We start from the raw sequence: 21,510 nt of genomic DNA, 5'->3' as shown, positions 1-21,510 counted from the left end.
AGTGGGAGACTGTGTATTGAGTTGGAAGAGATAGGAGAGGTCTTGAATGAGTACTTTTCTTCAGTATTTACAAATGCGAGGGATCGTATTGTTGAAGAGGAGAGTATGAAACGGACTGGTAAGCTAGAGGAGATACTTGTTAGGAAGGAAGATGTGTTGGGCATTTTGAGGATAGACAAGTCCCCCGGGCCTGACGGGATATATCCTAGGATTATATGGGACGCAAGAGAGGAAATTGCAGAACTGTTGTCAATGATCTTTTCGTCTACACTGTCAATGGGGGTGGTACCAGGGGACTGGAGAGTGGCAAATGTTGTGCCCCTGTTCAAAAAAGGGAATAGGGATAACCGCGGGAATTACAGGCCAGTTAGTCTTATTCTGTGGTAGGCAAAGTAATGGAAAGGGTATTGAGGGATAGGATTTATGAGTATCTAGAAAGACACTGCTTGATTAGGGACAGCCAGCACGGATTTGTGAGGGGTAGGTCTTGCCTTACAAGTCTTATTGAATTCTTTGAGGAGGTGACTAAGCATGTGGATGAGGGTAGAGCAGTGGATGTAGTGTACATGGATTTTAGTAAGGCGTTTGATAAGGTTCCCCATGGTAGGCTTATGAGGAAAGTCAGGAGGCATGGGATAGTGGGAAATTTGGCCAACTGGATTGAAAACTGGCTAACCGGTCGAAGTCAGAGAGTGGTGGTAAATGGTAAATTTTCAGCCTGGAGCCCAGTTACAAATGGAGTTCTGCAGGGATCAGTTCTGGGTCCTCTGCTGTTTGTAATTTTTATTAATGACTTGGAAGAGGGAGTCGAAGGGTGTGTCAGTAAATTTGCAGACGATATGAAGATTGGTGGAGTTGTGGACAGTGAGGAGGGCTGTTGTTGGCTGCAAAGGGACTTAGATATGATGCAGAGCTGGGCTGAGGAGTAGCAGATGGAGTTCAACCCTGTCAAGTGTGAGGTTGTCCATTTTGGAAGGACAAATAATGCGGAATACAGGGTTAACGGTAGGGTTCTTAGTAAGGTGGAGGAACAGAGGGATCTTGGGGTCTATGTACATAGATCTTTGAAAGTTGCCACTCAGGTGGATAGAGCTTGTAAGAAGGCCTATGGTGTATTAGCGTTCATTAGCAGAGGGATTGAATTCAAGAGTCGTGAGGTGATGTTGCAGCTGTACAGGACCTTGTTAAGGCCACATTTGGAGTACTGTGTGCAGTTCTAGGTGCCTCATTTTAGGAAAGATGTGGAAGCTTTGGAGAGGGTGCAGAGGAGATTTACCAGGATGTTGCCTGGAATGGAGAATAGGTCGTATGAGGATAGGTTGAGAGTGCTAGGCCTTTTCTCATTGGAACGGCGAAGGATGAGGGGTGACTTGATAGAGGTTTATAAGATGATCAGGGGAATAGATAAGAGTAGACAGTCAGAGACTTTTTCCCCGGGTACAACAGAGTGTTACAAGGGGACATAAATTTAAGGTGAACGGTGGAAGGTATAGGGGGGATGTCAGGGGTAAGTTCTTTACTCAGAGAGTGGTGGGGGCATGGAATGCGCTGCCTGTGGGAGTGGCAGAGTCAGAATCATTGGTGACCTTTAAGCGGCAATTGGATAGGTACATGGATAGGTGCTTAAGCTAGGATAGATGTTCGGCTCAACATCATGGGCCGAAGGGCCTGTTCTGTGCTGTATTGTTCTATGTTCTACAGAGTGGTGAGTCAGGCTAGTGGAGCTGAATAGCCTATAACTGTTCCTATTCCCTATGCTAATGACTTGAAGTGGACACCTTCCCACTAATTACGGCAGTGTGGGAACTATTGTAATTTAGACAATTGACAATAGGTGCAGGAGTAGGCCATTCTGCCCTTCGAGCCTGCACCACCATTCAATATGATCATGGCTGATCATCCTTAATCAGTATCCTGTTCCTGCCTTATCTCCATAACCCTTGATTCCACTATCTTTGAGAGCTCTATCCAACTCTTTCTTAAATGAATCCAGAGACTGGGCCTCCACTGCCCTCTGGGGCAGAGCATTCCACACAGCCACCACTCTCTGGGTGAAGAAGTTTCTCCTCATCTCTGTCCTAAATGGTCTACCCCGTATTTTTTAAGCTGTGTCTTTGGTTCGGTACTCACCCATCAGCGGAAACATAATAATCTGATATGTCTCAATCAGATCCCCTCTCAGTCTTCTAAACTCAAGGGTATACAAGCCCAGTCGCTCCAGTCTTTCAGTGTAAGGTAATCTCACCATTTCAGGAATTGACCTCGTGAACCTACGCTGCACTCCCTCAATAGCCAGAATGTCTTTCCTCAAATTTGGAGACCAGAACTGCACACAGTACTCCACGTGTGGACTCACCAGGGCCCTGTACAGCTGCAGAAGAATCTCTTTGCTTCTATACTCAATCCCTCTTGTTATGAAGGCCAGCATACTATTAGCCTTCTTCACTACCTGCTGTACCTGCATGCTTACCTTCGTTGACTGGTGTACAAGAACACCCCAGATCTCTCTGTATTGCCCCTTCACCTAAATTGATTCCATTGAGGTAGTAATCTGCCTTCCTGTCCTTGCCACCAAAGTGGCTAACCATACATTATCCACATTAAACTGCATCTGCCATGCATCTGACCACTAACCTAACCTGTCCAGGTCACCCTGTAATCTCCTAACATCCTCCTCACATTTCACCCTGCCACCCAGCTGAGTATCATCAGCAAATTTGCTAATGATATTACCAATACCATGTTCTGTATCATTAACATATATTGTAAAAAGCTGTGGTCCCAGTACAGATCCCTGCGGTACCCCACTGGTTACTGCCTGCCATTCTGAAATGGAGCCGTTTATCACTACTCTTTGTTTCCTATCAGCCAACCAACTTTCAATCCAAGTTAGTATTTTGCCCCCAATACCATGCACCTCCTATGTGGGACTTTATCAAAAGCTTTCTGAAAGTCCAGATACACTACATCTACTGGATCTCCCTCGTCCATCTTGAGAGTTACATGGCAGCTGGTTCGAACACCACAAATTCTGACATAGATAATAAGGTGATAATTACCAAATAATTTGTTTTGTGCTGTTTGACAGATAAATGTTAACCAGGGCCCTGGGATTAGTCTTGAACAGTCACTTTGCTCAATACTACACAGGAGTGAGTGTTAGCTTAGTGCCTTTACCCAAAGCATGGAATGCACCTTCTGACTTTGACGATTGAGTACAACAAACTGAGCTCCTCATCGAAAGATCGTCAGACATCCTGGATGTACACCCCATCTTCCTTCATTCAAATCCTTCATTAATAAATAGGTGGAACCTATAAAACAGTGCCTAAAACAGATTCTTGGGAAATCATTCACCTCTATATTCATCCACTTACCCCAACCAATTAGTGACTAGCTCCGGTCCTGTGCACTTTTTTTTGTTAGTAATCCTGTATGTTGATTACCAAATAACTGTTATCAAATAGCTACTGGAGGTCCACAGCTGATCCAGACATTCTCTTTATTGATTTATGAATGACTTTAACAAACTGAACTAGGTCAATTATAATTTGTGTTGGCCTTCCCTCAGCAGCTTCTCTTTATTCATCACCCCATTACCATTTCCCCTGTCCTTCCATCTTCTGTTCCGTGCGTTGCATCTAGTGCGTGACAATAATTCAAGCCTCTTCCTCTACTCCCTTGGCTCTATCATGCCTCAAGACTCTGACTGAAGCCAATTCCCTTTTGTGCTACGTGTATCAGTTTTGCTCCAAGGTCAAAACAGCTTAGGTGACTGGTACTCCTTCCATCATCTTAAACATTGACAATCTCCATTATTAGTGTACCCTGTCTGTGAATGTGTTCACATTTAAGATGTACTGTGGCACCTTACCAAGGCTCCTTTGGCAGCACCTTCCAAATTTGTGATCGTTGGCACCTAGAGAAACAAAAATAGCAGAAACATGGGCACATCATCCCTGCATGCCATATGCAATCCTGTTCTTGAGAGAATCACACATTTATCATTACAGAATCAAAATTCTGGAACTCTCTCTAGTTTTATATGAACTGTCCCAGTTCAAAGAGGCAGCATATTTTCAGGAGCAACTGAGACTGACAATAAATGACACTGGTTGAAAGTGAGGACTGCAGATGCTTTAGAGTCAAGAATGTGGTGCTGGAAAAGCACAGCAGGTCAGGCAGCATCCGTGAAGCAGGAAAATACACGTTTAGGCCAAAAGCCCTTCATCAGGAATGAGGCGGGTGCTCACATCTTATGGATGAATGCCAAAAAAAAAACTTTTGGGCTACTTTTGCCTCTACTGCAAGAAAACTTTGGTGTGATGGAGTTTCTTGGGAACATAACCATCCAAAATGTTTGACCGTGAGGCAAAGTTGTTTTACTTTTAATGTTAGGGGTCGAGAAGCTTTGTTGCGAAGGTTTTGAAGAGTAGTATAATAGTAGGAGAGAAAGGTGGAGATGTTCCAGGATGAATTCCTGGAGTTTAGGTGTGGAAGGTACAACCAGCACCAGTGTAGCAAATGAAGTGGGCACCGCACAACAGGCCCGAATTAGAGTCAACAGGAAATCTTAGAAGGTACTGGGGAAAAATTACAGAAATCGGCACGGGAAATCCAGGTGGGATGAGTTGGTGAACTTGAACCATCTTGAGGTGCCATTTAAGTGTAAATTAATTATTAAATAAATAACTTAAAAACCTCTTCATAGCTTTGAGAGACACAGTGGTTTAGTTACATACACACCATGTTTTGATTAATTAGCCTTGGACTGGCCCAGTTTGTTTTAGAACATAGAACTATACAGCACAGAACAGGCCCTTCGGCCCACAATGTTGTGCCGAACATCTATCCTAGATTAAGCACCCATCCATGTACCTATCCAATTGCCGCTTAAAGGTCATCAATGATTCTGACTCTACCACTGCCACGGGCAGCGCATTCCATGCCCCCACCACTCTCTGGGTAAAGAACCCACCCCTGACATCTCCCCCATACCTTCCACCCTTCACCTTAAATTTATGTCCCCTTGTAATACTCTGTTGTACCCGCGGAAAAAGTTTCTGACTGTCTACTCTATCTATTCCCCTGATCATCTTATAAACCTCTATCAAGTCACCCCTCATCCTTCGCCGTTCCAATGAGAAAAGGCCTAGCACTCTCAACCTATCCTCATACGACCTATTCTCCATTCCAGGCAGCATCCTGGTAAATCTCCTCTGCACCCTCTCCAAAGCTTCCACATCTTTCCTAAAATGAGGCACCTAGAACTGCACACAGTACTCCAAATGTGGCCTTAACAAGGTCCTGTACAGCTGCAACATCACCTCACGACTCTTGAATTCAGTCCCTCTGCTAATGAACGCTAATACACCATAGGCCTTCTTACAAGCTCTATCCACCTGAGTGGCAACTTTCAAAGATCTATGTACATAGACCCCAAGATCCCTCTGTTCCTCCACCTTACTAAGAACCCTACCGTTAACCCTGTATTCCGCATTCTTATTTGTCCTTCCAAAATGGACAACCTCACACTTGGCAGGGTTGAACTCCATCTGCCACTCCTCAGCCCAGCTCTGCATCATATCTAAGTCCCTTTACAGACGACAACAGCCCCCCTCACTGTCCACAACTCCACCAATCTTCGTATCATCTGCAAATTTACTGACCCACCCTTCGACTTCCTCATCCAAGTCATTAATAAAAATTACAAACAGCAGAGGACCCAGAACTGATCCCTGCGGAACTCCACTTGTAACTGGGCTCCAGGCTGAATATTTACCATCTACCACCACTCTCTGACTTCGACCGGTTAGCCAGTTTTCAATCCAGTTGGCCAAATTTCCCTCTATCCCATGCCTCCTGACTTTCTGCATAAGCCTACCATGGGGAACCTTATCAAATGCCTTACTAAAATCCATGTACACTACATCCACTGCTCTACCCTCATCCACATGCTTAGTCACCTCCTCAAAGAATTCAATAAGACTTGTAAGGCAAGACCTACCCTTCACAAATCCGTGCTGGCTGTCCCTAATCAAGGAGTGTCTTTCCAGATACTCATAAATCCTATCCCTCAGTACCCTTTCCATTACTTTGCCTACCACAAAAGTAAGACTAACTGGCCTGTAATTCCTGGGGTTATCCCTATTCCCTTTTTTGAACAGGGGCACAACATTTGCTACTCTCCAGTCCCCTGGTACCACCCCGTTGACAGTGAAGACGAAAAGATCATTGCCAACGGTACTGCAATTTCCTCTCTTGCTTCCCACATAATCCTAGGATATATCCCGTCAGGCCCGGGGGACTTGTCTATCCTCAAGTTGTTCAAAATGTCCAACACATCTTCCTTCCTAACAAGTATCTCTTCTAGCTTACCAGTCCGTTTCACACTCTCTTCTTCAACAATACGGTCCCTCTCGTTCGTAAATACTGAAGAAAAGTACTTGTTCAAGAACTCTCCTATCTCTTCCGACTCAATACACAGTCTCCCACTACTGTCCTTGATCGGACCTACCCTCGTTCTCGTCATTCTCATGTTTCTCACATACGCATAAAATGCCTTGGGGTTATTCTTGATCCTATCCGCCAAGGATTTTTCATGCCCTCTCTTAGCTCTCCTAATCCCTTTCTTCAGGTCCCTTCTGGCTATCCTGTATCCCTCCACTGCTCTGTCTGAACCCTGTTTCCTCAACCTTATGTAAGCCTCCTTCTTCCTCTTTACTAGATATAAGTTTTGGTTACTTATTTCCCTTTACAAATAGAGGCTTTCCACCTGACTGTAGCAGTTATTGAATATGGTTTCTATAACACAACCACCTCAGCTTCTGTATGCTGGCTGTTGTCATTCAACACTCATTGATTTTGGTAAGTTCTCACTGTGTGTATGCCCTATGAGTGCTCAGACCCTTCAGCTTGTCGTCACCACTAATCTCCTTTTGTGTTTCAGTGCCAAAGGACTTCCTGCCCGACCTGTTAGAAAGTGACAGTCTGGAGAAACACGAATTGACCTTTTTGAATGACCTTTTAAGCCCTCAATCCAGTACGCCCAGTAACTTCAGCCACAAATGGCAGAGTACGTTTGGAAGCTCTGAGCTCGGTTCGGAGCCTGAGAGTGGGATGGTCAAACCCAAACCAACAGACACACCAACCGGTTTCCTGCCATCTGAGCTTTTCGATCTCAGCCATGACCCAACAGGATCTTTCATTGGTGAGTTACATTTCTTCATCCTCACTGCTCTCCAAATTCCAACTCCTGTCCCATAGAGGCTGCAGTCTCAAAAACATAATTTCCACTCATTCCAAACCCCGAGGAAAGCATCCTGCTGTAATCAGTTCATCAGTGTGACACGAACAAACCTGCATTTCCTGATCATTTCTAGTTCTGCTGAGGACATTCACAGTGAAGCACTTTTAAAGAGACTGTGACGGTCTCCATTGCCCCAGTGCTAATGTGGACAGGAGTATTCCTTTGATACCCAGTGTGGCAGCAATCCAGAGAATTCCCAGAGAAAACTCCCAATTCTTATATCGGAAGCATGGTGCACTAGAATGGGATTCTTGAGTTCGTATGCCTCCAGAAGTACTGTGGTTACAGACACTGTCCAGTAAATTCTGTTGGCCTGGAAAATCCCAGTCTTTAATGTGAATATCTTCTGGCCCATTTGAATAAAGCAGGCAAATAAGAAGAAAAGATTACCTGAAATGTCTGGCTAAGGATATTCACTAAGGTCTGGATAGGTCAGAGAGAGATAGAAAGCAAGACTGAACATCCCTTTCACAGCCCATGTATCACAAACTCTCTCTGTGCTTTAGTTCAGCATCTAAGTGTGTTATTCTAATACTGCTTTGTTATTGTTTGAGGTTGGACAGATGCACCCAAACAACAGCCAGCACCACTTCTAACCCCACAACATCTGGAGACGAAGGTTCCAGAAACTAACCCCCAGACTCTACCAAGTGTTCCATCTAAAGGTACGTGACATCGGGTGAAATAGAATGCTTCATATTTCCTAACACAGACCGGGTTATCATTATCATTGTGTCACAAAGAACAGCGTTCCAAACAAAATAGATTGTAGTGAAATAAAGAAGGAATTATCCTCATTGGCAAAATAGACCATTGTTCTGTCAATACATGAAATGTTTAACACTGGCAGGAAATCTATTCGTTACCAAAATCAGAAGTCACATGACACCACCTGATGGAGCAGTGCCCCAAAAGCTTGTAATTCCAAATAAACCTGTTGGACTATAACCTGGTGTTGTGTGACTTCTGGCCTTGCCCACCCCAGTCCAACACTGGCACCTCCACATCATATTCATTGCTACACTGAGCTTAAGTTCAGAAGGGCATATCAGGATCCCAGACTTGACCAGTTCCATTGAAGAAGTTTAGATTTAGCACCTGCGAGTATTACCATCAGCACTTCCAATCCAGATACCTTTGCAACGAAACAAACCTAAGCACTTCAGAGGCAATAGTTGTGAACTATAGTCCAATATGATCAATGCCCCAGAGTGAGGAGAGGAAGAAAGTGAAGTGGAAGATTTAAAATGAAAATATGCCATTGTGCCAGAATAGAATTCCTGGCGAAATGCACCATTTATTTCTGACATTTGCACATGAGGGCAGAACCGTGCCAAAAAAGGAGATGCTGGTACCTGAGCTCAACAAGCAAATAGCGGCGCTCCAGAACTTCCATTGGTCACCTTGAAATTAGGCAGTCTGCATAAATTATACTGGTCTTCAACCTTATCTTTTATGTAAATCTACTTCAGGCATTTGGAAGTGACTAGATTTCATCTATTGTGATGAGCTTAGTTAATGCTGGCACAACATAGTTGCCAAATCAGCCCCTCAGTTACTGCACCTATTGTCTGCTGTGTGAAATAAACTAAAATGCAAGGGAAACCCAGCAGATCTCACAGCAGCTGTGGAGAGAAACAGTTTTGTTTCAATGACCTCCTATCACAACCAGAGAATATGAATGGTCTTCTGATGTCAGCTACCCGTGCACCTGCACACCGGTACAAGACTGGCTTTTGTCACTTGGAGATGTTATTAATTAAATCTTTCCTCTTCCTTGCAGCATCTAAGGGCAACACACAAGACAAGTCAGCTTGGTTTAATCTGTTTGCAGACCTGGATCCCCTCTCGAATCCTGATGCAATTGGTCGTACGGCTGAGGACCACCTTAATGCTTGATGCTGGGCGGGTGGAGAAGGCAGACACTAAATTATATAATACACAAATGTCTTACTACTGCAATTTTATCAAATATATATATTGTTTAATGTATATATTTACTATAACACTGGATTATGATCTCTTTAGCTATAGCATTTTAAAGAGTTGCATTGGGGATTGGTTCAATGGAATGATACTGAACCACTAAGCTACTGGGTTGTGGTGTTGATGATTCTGAGTTCCTGTTTAATTTTTCATATTCAGGCTGCGCTGCTGTAATCTGGTTGCTGGGTATTTACCTGTTTACAGATAGCATCAAGCAGATGTTAACTAGTACCTCACAGGCTGTGGGATAGGGCCATACAGTGGATGTAGAAGCAGTGCTGCCTGACGGTAGTTTTCCCAGTCTGCTTGCTGTCTTAGGGCCTAGACAATGTCTGGGTCAGCTCAAGATTGTGATCTGGCAATGGCCTATTTTACAGCAGCATCATATTAGTCACAAAGTTTCTTTTTTAAACAAGTTTGGGATAAATGGGCTTTTTTAAAAAACAAATTCAATGTAGAAGTGTTCTTTGATTATACAATTAATGATTCATATCTATTTGAGTTTAATTATTTACCTTTTAATGTTGGACTGGTTTTAAAAATGTGATTGAGAGGTGTTTGAGTGAAGTCTATAAGCTGACTGGTTTGGACCAAGTTGTTTGTTACTAGAGGCAGGCAGCTGTCTGTCTCTTTATGATTTATTTACTCCTGCTGGGAGAACTCCAGCACGAGAAACATTACACTAACTTCAGAAAGGTGGGGTAGGTACCTGCCATTTGAGCTAATGTTTTCCCTTATAGCACTTGGATCAAATTTATCACTAACATGATTAGCAGTGGAAGTCATCCCTCCTTTCAATGGAGTGCAGCAGTAAGTGCCTTCTCCTGAAGGGGCCTGTGGCTTGGTGGAATAGGCCAAGTCATGCTGCAGAGTGACTGCAACCCTTCCTCACCATCTGCATTTTCACAGTGCAGTGTATTAGTGGGAGTATTAGGAGAAAGACTATGAAGCCTTCCTAGCAATTACATCTTTTAATTGTGGCCTTAGAAAGCTCAAATGATTCCTCCTTGGTGCCAATTTGGAAAAATAAATAATCTGAAATGAAGTAAGCATGCTTCAATAAGACAATAGTCATAGTGCCATTGGGTGAGTGAGGTGTCAGCCAGGATTCCTGACTCGGGCTGGTTATCTGGAAAAGCTTGCTAGACGCTTGATTTAATTGCTGCTTTTAATAGTCAAGTGGCCTTGCCCTTGAGAAAAGGGAGACATGGAGCAGTGTCATGTGCCTGAGGAACGGAGTTTGGCAGTTGTCAGCACTGACCCAGTAGTTGGGTTGTTGTTTTCACTCACTGTTTAGGAACTCACTTCATTGATGCCTTACCTCAAACATTGGAAAAAAACCAAAACAAAGCATTTGCAAGCTCTTGGAGATGTTAGGTTTTTGGTACTGTCCACTGTAATTCACTATATTATTTTAGAAAGATGAATAGAAAAGGGCATAGTCTGGTACAAGCTGTATTTTGAACAGAATACATCACTATATCAACACTGGCTACTGTCCAAAAAGCAATAATTCTAGGTCTTGTAGAGAAAATAAAATAACAGCAGAGTTTTTAAATTCTAAGTTACAACCACTGAATTGGGAAAGATGTTTCCTTTAATGAAGAGCAGGCTTGAGCACAGCATGCCTTTACAGTAAAAACATTAGAATTAAACGCAGCCTCACTTTACAGTGCAATAGTAACACTAAGTTTAAAATCTGGACCATTTGTGATCTAAAATTGAGTTAATGAATCCCTAAGGTCCAGTCTGCTGTGTCCCCTGTTTTATCACAGAAGTGCACATGTAAATACGTCAGTTTGTTTGATCACCAATCTCTGGCAACTGTGATGTGATCCAGAATAAGTGTGTATAGTCTGTCAGTTACAGAACTGCACAAGATATACTGGATAAAATGCAATTCATATAGATTGCACACAAGTCTCAATACTCAAAACAGCATGCGTGAGGGTACTGCTTCATGGTCATGAGATGTGCTGTAGGCTGATATATAAGGAACGACTATGGAGATGAGTTACAAGAAGGAGCCTGACCTCTATTAAACTTTATCTTGCCAGAATGGGGAAAAAATGTCCAAGTACAAAGAATAGTACCCTTAGTTCACAAAATAAATGTCACATCATAAACTGGAGCATTAATAATTTATTGAGCACTATCAGCCATTAAGTCTGTGTCTCATTCACCACCATTCTTTTCTGCATTTTTTTTTTGTTTTAGTTTTAAGACGACCTTTAGTGCAGAAACACCTGCTATTTTCAATTGTTTTTGGCAGTTGACAGCCTTGTCAAACAATTATTCTGAAGAGCAGTCTGTTTCCATCATTTCCTACTTTTCCGCGTGTGGGGTTGCCTGGTTTGTTTCTCACTGTTTGATTTTGCTTGTAGCCTGGATGCTGCTCATTAACCTACAGTGATGTAGATGGCAATGCAGCTACAATGTACCCCCCCTCCCCATTCCTATCCCATCTGCTAGCATTCCAGGCTGGACCAAGCCGAGTGAAACGGCATTACCCACTGACCCATAATCAATCGAGCAGCTGGCAGGTGAAAACACAGCGAGGAAAGTACCAAATGGATAGAGTACTTTTAAACCATTAGTGTTTAATGTTTAAATAGTGTAAAATTACACAATAATTCAGTTGATCTGCACATCATCGCACACAGACCATTTGTAATAATTAACATCCATAACAGAGTTTCAGCAGTTTCTCCAGTATTGTACCCAGTCAAATCCATATCAATCATGCTAATTGCACGTGTGGGAAGTGCAATTTCATGGATGAAGTCAACCTGTTTCAGTGAGGGTCATGCTGCAAGCACAGGTCTGTAATTTGACAAAAAAGGAATATCCATGAAGATGTTTTAACACTAATTCTAAAAAGTCAACAAAGAAACATAGGATTTGAGTTTCTCCACTGGTCGAGTGCTTGTATTTTCTATTGAATGCTTATCTGGAAACTTGACTTCTATTAAAAATAGTAATTTCTCAATATTTAATGGTTTTATCCTTCTTTAAATGCACCGATCTCACAGAATGGTTTTATTTGCAATGACATATTATCTTAATTGTCCAGTACCATTATGACATCTGTTCCTAGTTAGGTTTTTTTTAACCCCCATCAATTCCAGCAATTTAGATTCCATTGCTAGAGATCAGCACCATTAAAAACTTCCAGGTAAAGTCTAAATTTCATCTGGAAAATTATTTGGTGACTTTCATTAAGTTAGCAGTATCTTACATTAAGACTGTCATATGCCCACTTTCATCAATCTCCATTATTTATTGTTCTAAGGGCTGTGTCCACTGTTTGTTCTTTTCACTTGAATCAACATTAAAGTAATCATGGATTCACTTCTACTTCTCTGTCCTCCGTTCCCACTGACAACTACTATCCATGCTTATTAACAAGCAAATGGAAATGGTCCAATGACACGCAATTCAATTGCTTCACCTCAGTTGTACCATCCACCAGTTTGATTCATATGCTTTCATCTGCTTAACATTTGGCACATCTCATTCTTTTTCGTTTTGCCATAAATGGTTCACCCAGGACATCAATCTATCCCCACTCCAACATTAGCCATTCAGCCCTTCAAGTCATTCCATCATACAATTAGATTCTGACTGATCTATACCCCTAATCCTATACATTTTCACTGGTGCTTTAAAAGAAACATAAGGGGAGGCAGTGGCGTTGTGGTAATGTCACTGGACTGACATTCCAGAATCCCACGCCAGAATTCTGGGAACTTGAGTTCAATCCCACAATGGCAGAGGGTGAAATTTGAATTCAATAAAATCTGGAATGAAAAGCTGGCCTCATTGGTGACCATGTGACCACTGTCAATTATCATAAAAACTAATCCGGTTCACTAATTTGCCATTTGTACTTAATCTGATCTACATACAACAACATACTAACAGCAATGTGGTTGACACTCACTAGCCTCTGGGCAGTAAGTGTAAAATAAATTTTTCAAAGACATTGGTTGAGCCTGTTGGACCCGATGCCCTGTATTCATTGTAAAGTCTATTCATTTCATTTTTGAAAGTTTCAATCAACTCAACATCCATAGACCTCTAACAGTTCTAAGTTTCTAGGATTCCAGACTTCACTTTCAAATGATCTAGCTCTAATTTTAAAAACATATTCCTTTGATTGTTCACCTGGGGAATATTTATTCTTAAGAATAATCCATATAGTGTGAAATAGGCCATTTGGCCCAACAAGTCAACAACGACCCTCCAAAGAGTAACCCACCCAGACCCATTCCTCCACCCTATTACTCTACATCTGACTAATGTACCTGAACATTGTGGGCAATTTAGTATGACCAATTCACCTAACCTGCATATCTTTGGATTGTGGGAGGAAACAGGAGCACCCAGGTCCTGGGTGTTGCGAGGTAGCAGTGCTAACCACTGAACCACCATGAAGACCAGTGTCTCCTCGTAAGAGCAAGCCTCAAATGAGATAACTGTTCCTTGTCCTGAAGGGAATACAAATTAAATTTGAGCATCTTGTTCTCCAGTTTCACGTGACTCTGCACTGCAACCCTTCCACTATCAATTTCCACAGGCGCCGAACTGCAATGAACATACTACCCCAGATGGGATCTGGTCAAGTTTCTAAACAACTGATGCTTAATTTTACTCCTATCCCCTTAAGTATGCACGTGAAAGTCAGTCATCTACGTGCTCAAGTTTCTCAGAATAGTGTCTCAACCCTAAACACCTTCAGCTACTTTATCAATGACTTTCCATCTATAGGATTAGAAGTGAAAATGTTCACTGAGTCATCCATAACTCAGATACTGAAGCATCCCATATCCAAATGCATAGGCACCTGGACAATATCCAGGTCTGGGCTGACAAATGCCAGGCAACAACCATTTCCAATAAAAGATAATCTAACCAGTGCCTCTAGACACTCAACCGTAATACCATCACTGAATTTCCCCCACTATCAACATCCAGGGGTTACCATTGACCAGAAACTAGACTTGTCACATAAGCATAGTGGCTACAAGAGCAGGTCAGAAACTAGGAATCTTGCAGTGAATAACCAACTTGCTGACTCCCCAAAGCCTATCCGTCATGTACAAAGCAGAAGTCAGGGGGAAAACGGAACATGCTTCACTTGCCTAGATGAGTGCAGTTCCAACTATCTAGGACAAATCAGACCACCAGACACCACAACCACAAGCATTCAGCTATTCCACCACTGACTCAACAGCAGCAGTGCACCATTTACAAGATTTTTTTAGACAGTGGTTATGTGTGGAATTAACTTCCAGAGGAAGTAGTGGATATGATGCAGTTATGATGTTTAAGAGACAAGTTCATGAATAAGCAATATTTGAAGGGATATGGACCAAGCGCAGGCAGGTGGGGCTAGTTTACTTTGGGATTATAGTCGGCATGGACTGGTTGGACCGAAGAGTCCGTTTCCTTGCTCTATGACTCAAAAATACACTGCAGGAAATTACACCTCTAACATAGATAAGTATAAGGGCAGCATAGCCATTCACCCTGATTTGGAAATATATTGCAGTTCCTTCACTGTCCTGGATTAAACTCCTGGAATTCTGTTCCTACAGCATTGTGGGTTTAAGTGCAGCACACGGAATGCAGAAATTCAAGACAGCAGCTCACTAAGTTCTAGAGGGCAGCGAGGGACAGGCAAGAAATGCTGGTCCAGGCAGCAACATTCATGTCCCTAGTAACATTTGCACCAGAAAAATGTCTCTTATTGGTGACTGTCATGCCTGGTAATCGAACCACCACTGCCCCTTGATATTCAATGGTGTTACCATCACCAAATCCCCCACTATCAACATCCTGGAGGTTATCATTGACCAGAAACTCAACTGGGTTCACCACATAAACACTGACTACAAGAGCAGGATAAGGGCTAGGAATACCACAGCAAGTGATTCACCTGACTCCCTGTTGCCTGTCCATCATCCTCAAGGCAGGAATCAGGAGTGTGTTGGAATGCTCCTCACTTACCTGAATGGGTGCAACTCCAAAACCCTCGAAGCTTGGCACCATTCAGGACAAAGCATGCTGCTTGATTGGCACTACATCACACAAAGTCCACTCCCTCCACCGAAACACTGCAGCAGCAATGCAAAAATTCCACAAGGATCCTCAGACAACACCTTCCAAACTCATGACCACTTTCGTCGAAAAGGATGAGGGCAATAGATACATGGGAACACCATCACTTTCAAGTTTCCCTCCAAGCCGCTCACCATTTTGACTTGGGAATATGTCACCATTCTTTACTGGTTACTGAGTCAAAATCTTGGAATTCCCTCCACAATGGCAGCTCACCACCACCTTCTCAGGGGCAACTGGGGTTAGACAATAAATGCTGACCAGTGAATGATGCCCAGATCCCTCAAATAATGATTTCAAGAAGTTCCATTTGCATTTATTGTCAGCTCCTGTAATTCCTAGTTTCCCATCATTTAGAAAATAATCCAATTTAATTTTCTCAAATTCAAAGTGGTGACTTCTCACTTTGAGCAAAAAATGTAGCAACTTACCTGTCCCTTCGCAACTTCCTTCACCATTTATTTTTCCTCCTTAACATCATCTGAAACTTCCTACAAATTCTAGTCCTGCACCCAAATCATACAGCAGGGAAACAGACTGTTCGTTTCAACATAATCCCAAATTCAATTTGCCCCACCTGCCTGCTCCTGGCCCATATCCCCCCAAATCTTTCCTCTTCATTTACTTATCTCGGTGACTTTTAAACGTTGTAACTGTGCCTGCATCAACTACTTCCTCAGGAAGTTCATCACACATGCGAATTAGCATGTGAAAAATTTGTCCATGTCTCTTTTAAATCTCTCTCCTCTCACCTTAAAAATATGCCCACTAGTCTCATCGGTAAATTTAATGAAAACATTGACACCCAGAATAGATTCCCGGAGAACATCACTAGTCACATTGCGCCAGAGTGCATGTTCTTCATTCTGACCATTTGCCTATCTTCTCACCAATTTCCAACCCAACTTATAAGCTTACTTCCATATTCCATTTTTGCTAGCAGACTCTTGTGGAATCTTACCAAATGCTTTATGGAACTTCATAAGGATAGCATTCATAAACACACCTTTGCTGAACTATATTCATAATCTCACAATATTCAGCTACTCTTGCAGATAATATATAGCAAAGCCATGTTGGCTATTCTTTATCAGTTGTTATTTGTTCATATGTTCAGTCACTTCATGACAGAGCAGGGTCAAAGAGCCAAACAACCTACCATTGCTTCCGAGTATCATGTCCAACCTTAATAGCAACCTATGGAGAACATACCTGTTCATTTTAAACATTTGCTGAAAGTTGCCTGCACAGTAAAGTCAATACTGTCCCATTGTTGGAAACCAGTTCATTTAGGAACATCTCAAACCTGATTTCAGCGACACGTAAGGAAATAATCACAGGTATGCTGAAGACAGCATCATTTACTGGTTTGCTGCTGTCATCTGTGGGTACAGATGGCAAAGTGGTGGAGTGGTGCAGTAATATCACATCTGGAGAAACAGCAGTAATGTCTGGCAGAATTATCAGCAAAGATTCAGATGCACGCTAATTTAAGTAAGGGATGAAGTGGAAGCCAATCAAGAAAGAACAATTCAACATTCCTCCAATAATCTATTCAGAATGTTTGCTCTCAGTTGAAAATGTACCATCCTGCCAAAGGAATGTGAGTATATTCCAGCACAATTCGACAGATTACCCTGTGTGCAGACTGAGATGAGCCGTACTATCACAATGCCAAATTTTAGATTTGAAACAAAATGACAACAATTAATGAAAACACAGGCTCCTGCTAATCATCCGCTTTACTTGTTTTATGTACGTTTCATGCAATACAAAGGGAGTTTCCAGTTCAAAGGTTGCAATTCTCACTTGTTATGAGTGAATTTCAACAACTCCTAAACATTTGGTCAGCAGCATTAAACTAACAGAGTCACTGGATCTGTTTCTGCAAAACGTAGTCTTGGACCAGTAGAAAGAGTTGCTTAACCCAGTCACCTCCCCAAAACATAAATAAAATTAAGTTACAGTACCACCAGTGCTTTGGCAATCAAAATGAGTGGTTTACTTAAATCTATTGATACCAGAAGCACCGAGTAAGTTCTCAATAATTTTTTCATCGCCCAAAATAGGCAGCATTCAATCATTAACCTCAACAATCAGATATCAGGGAAGTTGGCAGTTATACTTGGGTTGTTACAATCTCTATTGGCTGTGGAACTGTGCCAGGCCAAGAACAAGACTGAATTATTTTAAGCAGTGTTGAGCAGTTCTCTATAAATGGCCCAATCACAATGTTTAAAAGTAGAAATAGGCAAGACCTTCCAAATGGATCAATATCCTGAAACTGAGAACACATGGTAGCTTAATGCATTAGAAGCAGAATTCCTAGTTCAACCTTCCAATTGAAGGAAGGAAGGTTCAGGGAACAAAGTGCTCCAGAGTAAGACAGAAGCACGGGCTTTCGATGCAGGGAAAAACTCTTGATAAAATGAACTTAAACTGTCTTCTCTCTGCTGCCATCAAGGCAAAGAAGGTAATTGTTACAAATGGCAAGGTCAGACAAACTGAAACATAGCCATTGCATAGTGTGGATTTACACATCTTAAATGATGGGTTGAAACACCTTGACTTTAGAAGATCTGTAACTGAAATAGACACTTAGGAGTCTGGAATCTGAAGGGATAGATCCTGAGAATGTCTTAGAGGTTGGAATCTTATTGATGGATTTGAATAGTTTATATATGAAGCAGAGGCTAGAGTGCAGAAAATCAGTTCATACACTGAATGGTGGATTCATCAAACACAGAATAATCTTGAATTTCAGATAACATCAAACTGTAATAAATACAGAATCCTGGAAGCTGACTGTCCTCATGGACAAACCCGAATTTAGAAACAAAAAACTTTGTTGAACTTCAGCAGGTCAGGCAGCATCTGTGGAGAGAAACAGAGTTAATGTTTCAGGTCTAGCTGTCCCACTGGAAGGTCACTCAAGTTGAATCTTTAACTTTCTCTCCACAGATGTTGTCTGTCCTGGGTAAATTCATAGCTTTTCTTTGGTTTTTAATTCAAATTTCCAGCATCTGCAGTATTTTGCCTGTGTGTTGCTGTCAAATCTGATCCTGTCTTCACCCAGCTGTCAGTTTCCAATTCTGAGTCACTAGACACCATCATAATCGAAAATCCTGCCAATTTATCCGAAAGTTCTAACACCATTTTTTAAACACTGAATCGTAGACTCACCACCAGATATTTGCCCTGAGCATGGACTACAAGACAGTTATCAACATAACCATCGAGGACTGGCTCTCATTTTTTTTGCAACTGTATGGCTTTATTTTCTCTTGGAGGTTTGCAGTAAATGTGTAGTTAATTATTGGAAAGATCTAAAGTCCTTTTCTTAGGTGAAGGTGGAGCAGGGGTAGATGAGAAACTTAATCACTCAAGGCAGGGACAGCAGCTGAATGAACAAAATAAACTAGGATCCTTATTCCTAATTTGCCAGTGAACTTGGTGAGAAACTAGCCAATGTGTGTCAAATAAGGCCGGAGCTGATCAGGCTGTCCAGGCTCAGACAAAAACAGGGACTTAAGTACTCGATGGTTATCTGCCACTAATCAGACTAGACCTCCGCAAAAGCCAGCGGTGCACAAAACATGAGAAGAAACTCTTTCATTTTGTGATGGCATAATACATATCTCAAACATTAAAGAGTAACAGTATCATTTTCCCAGTGACATCACCACTCTTTCAACAGGCTTCTCGCTTTTATTAGGGCTAAATATTAGCAATATATTTTAGATGGAACTTCCAACAAGAGATAAGATCATTCTTCTAAACAATATATTGCAGCACAGCCTTTCGAATACCTGAAAAACTGGTCCAGTGAAACTACTTTTGGATATAGTTCTTCTTGGACATTGCTACCTTGATTTACTTAATAAAAAAGTATGTGCTTTTCCCCCCAACGTCCTGTTAATTTCACAGTTAATTGTTACTTTTCTAATGCCTAGTCCAAGTAGCTGTAGCTGTGGTTAGCAATTACAGCCAAGTCTGCCACTACCCTCACTGCTTATACATGCTGCACTAAAAGGTCATGAGCAAATACCACTTTCTGTCCCCACCCAACAACTTGCCCAAGATCTGAATATTATCTCATGCAGTTTCATTACATATAGCATTCACTACCTGAGCCAGCTGGGATTATGACCTCAATAACTGCAGCCTGATGTTCACAATCCACTCACTTCCCCATTTCACAACCTACGTTATTTTACCAGAGGAAGGAAATACCTTCCAACGACGTAAGGGTAAGAAACGGAAGAAGAATAAGAAAGAAGGAAATGGAAAATGGAGATACATGGGGAGAGAAGTCAGTCACTTTTGGATACACAGGCATGGTAGGAGTCTCCAACAACTGGTTACAGCACACAAAAGAGGAAAAACTTTCTAAATCAGGTATAAGGTTCTTAAAAAGAAACTTTTTTTGCTTATTAGTGATAAAACTAAACTCAACATACTTCCTGGCCTAGGCCCAGTGATAATGTAGCGGCTTGATATTTTTCTTATTTTCCAAACAAAGGTTTATTTCTCTGCTACAGCCCAACATAATCTTCAAATTTAAGGAATAAATAACATATGAATATCTGTTTAATTTCTTTCTGCTGCAATGCTGGAGCCAAACCACTCCTGATTTATTCGGGACACTCGAGTTAGCATCAAGGATGGGGTGCCATAACAACCTGAGGCAGAATTGCACTGAAACCATGAAGCAATGCTAAACCAAATGCGTACAGTTAAAGGTGGAACTCATTAGTGAAGGTCTGTGACAGATCCTCAGGAGGTATGAGGCAGTATAAAAACAGTCTTGCTTTTTCTGAAAATTTCAAACATAAGGTTTTCCTTATGTGAGGGCAACAGATCCAGTGTCTCTGAAACAAGTTAGTCTAATGTGTTACTCAGATTGTTGCAATAATAATATTTAACATTGATCTTGAAATCCAAGAGAGTATTTCTAGACCTAGTACACAAAGCTCAGCATAAGAAAAGGGTTTAGAAAATAGACATTACATTTACTATATAACTTTTTCCAAACATACTAACAATAAAACATTTTTCTTTACCCCAAGTCTCTGAAAAATGCCAAAGCAATTTTAAGACTTCTTAAAACATTGAGGAGAGATTGACTGAATTTACCCAGTCTGGGTAAGAAAAGGCCTCTTTCACATGAGAACATCACCTTAACGAAAAGTGGAAAAGATTTATACTTTAGGTCGCCCATCAATGGCTCTTGCCTCCATGCAAACCTCAAGTGGAGTAAGACGTGTGACTAACTGAGGAGAGGTTTTAGTAGTGAAACACTGGCATAAAATGCTCAACTGACGTGACTGGTTCATTCTGGCGTGTACAAACATTGTACATAAATTTTCTTACTAGATTATAATGGTCCAGTCATAATAACAGGTGCTGCAAACATTTCACTCCAATACACAATTGCAGCCACTCATTTGGAATGTCTTATTGCTATTCAATCGCTATGCACAGGACAGGTTCCTTGACATTATAAGAGTCAGCACAGTTGGCATGAGGAGCTTAGCAACTGTGAACCTCATCCATTTAAAGAGTGAGTTCAGTTTGTTTTGTACGGAGCAATCAATGTGCATGCTAAAATGGTGATATGGGAACATTCAAAAGATTTAAGGAGTGGTATAAGGATAAAGGAAAAGGAAAGAACAATAATCACTGGGTGACTGCAAACAGAAGTGGTTGCTTTTAAAACAGATAGACACAAATCACTAAAAGTAATCAAAACAATAGAATATTAGCTTTTAACTCTAGGAGTTTGAAATTAAAAGTTTGAGAGTTATGTTTCATAAATTTAAAAAGTGTTGAAAGTTCTCAGGTCAGGACAGCAAAACAGCTTTGAAGGGCTAACAGTTACTCCTGTTCTTAAGCTCATACAGCATAAAACTGCAGACAACACAGCAAAACAAGGTAAACGTATGGAGGGGTAAGAAACTGGTGAACACAGTAAACACAGGACAGGAGATGAGGATAACAGTGAATGTCAATGTTTTGATTTTGCAAACGTACAGAAAAACAATACAACTGAGCAATCCCAATGGTGACAATGTCAAGTAATCAGGGAATAG

General features: G+C 41.6%; 1 protein-coding gene across 2 annotated transcripts in view; it reads left to right on the top strand.

Annotated features, from left to right (window-relative positions):
• The window catches only part of ical1 (islet cell autoantigen 1-like), a 127,258-nt gene extending 114,972 nt beyond the window's left edge, over window positions 1-12,286 (top strand). For both annotated transcript variants that reach the window (XM_060827669.1, XM_060827670.1), the window contains exons 12-14: window positions 6,950-7,210; window positions 7,864-7,974; window positions 9,093-12,286. In XM_060827669.1, the coding sequence (XP_060683652.1) occupies window positions 6,950-7,210; window positions 7,864-7,974; window positions 9,093-9,208 (488 nt within the window). In that variant the 3' untranslated portion in view covers window positions 9,209-12,286. The remainder of the gene's footprint in view (window positions 1-6,949; window positions 7,211-7,863; window positions 7,975-9,092) is intronic.
• The last annotated feature ends 9,224 nt before the right edge of the window (window positions 12,287-21,510 follow it).

The sequence above is a fragment of the Hemiscyllium ocellatum genome, chromosome 7 (genome assembly GCF_020745735.1).
Source record: "Hemiscyllium ocellatum isolate sHemOce1 chromosome 7, sHemOce1.pat.X.cur, whole genome shotgun sequence".
NCBI lineage: Eukaryota > Metazoa > Chordata > Chondrichthyes > Orectolobiformes > Hemiscylliidae > Hemiscyllium > Hemiscyllium ocellatum.
This window is presented reverse-complemented; position numbering and strand designations above follow the sequence as displayed.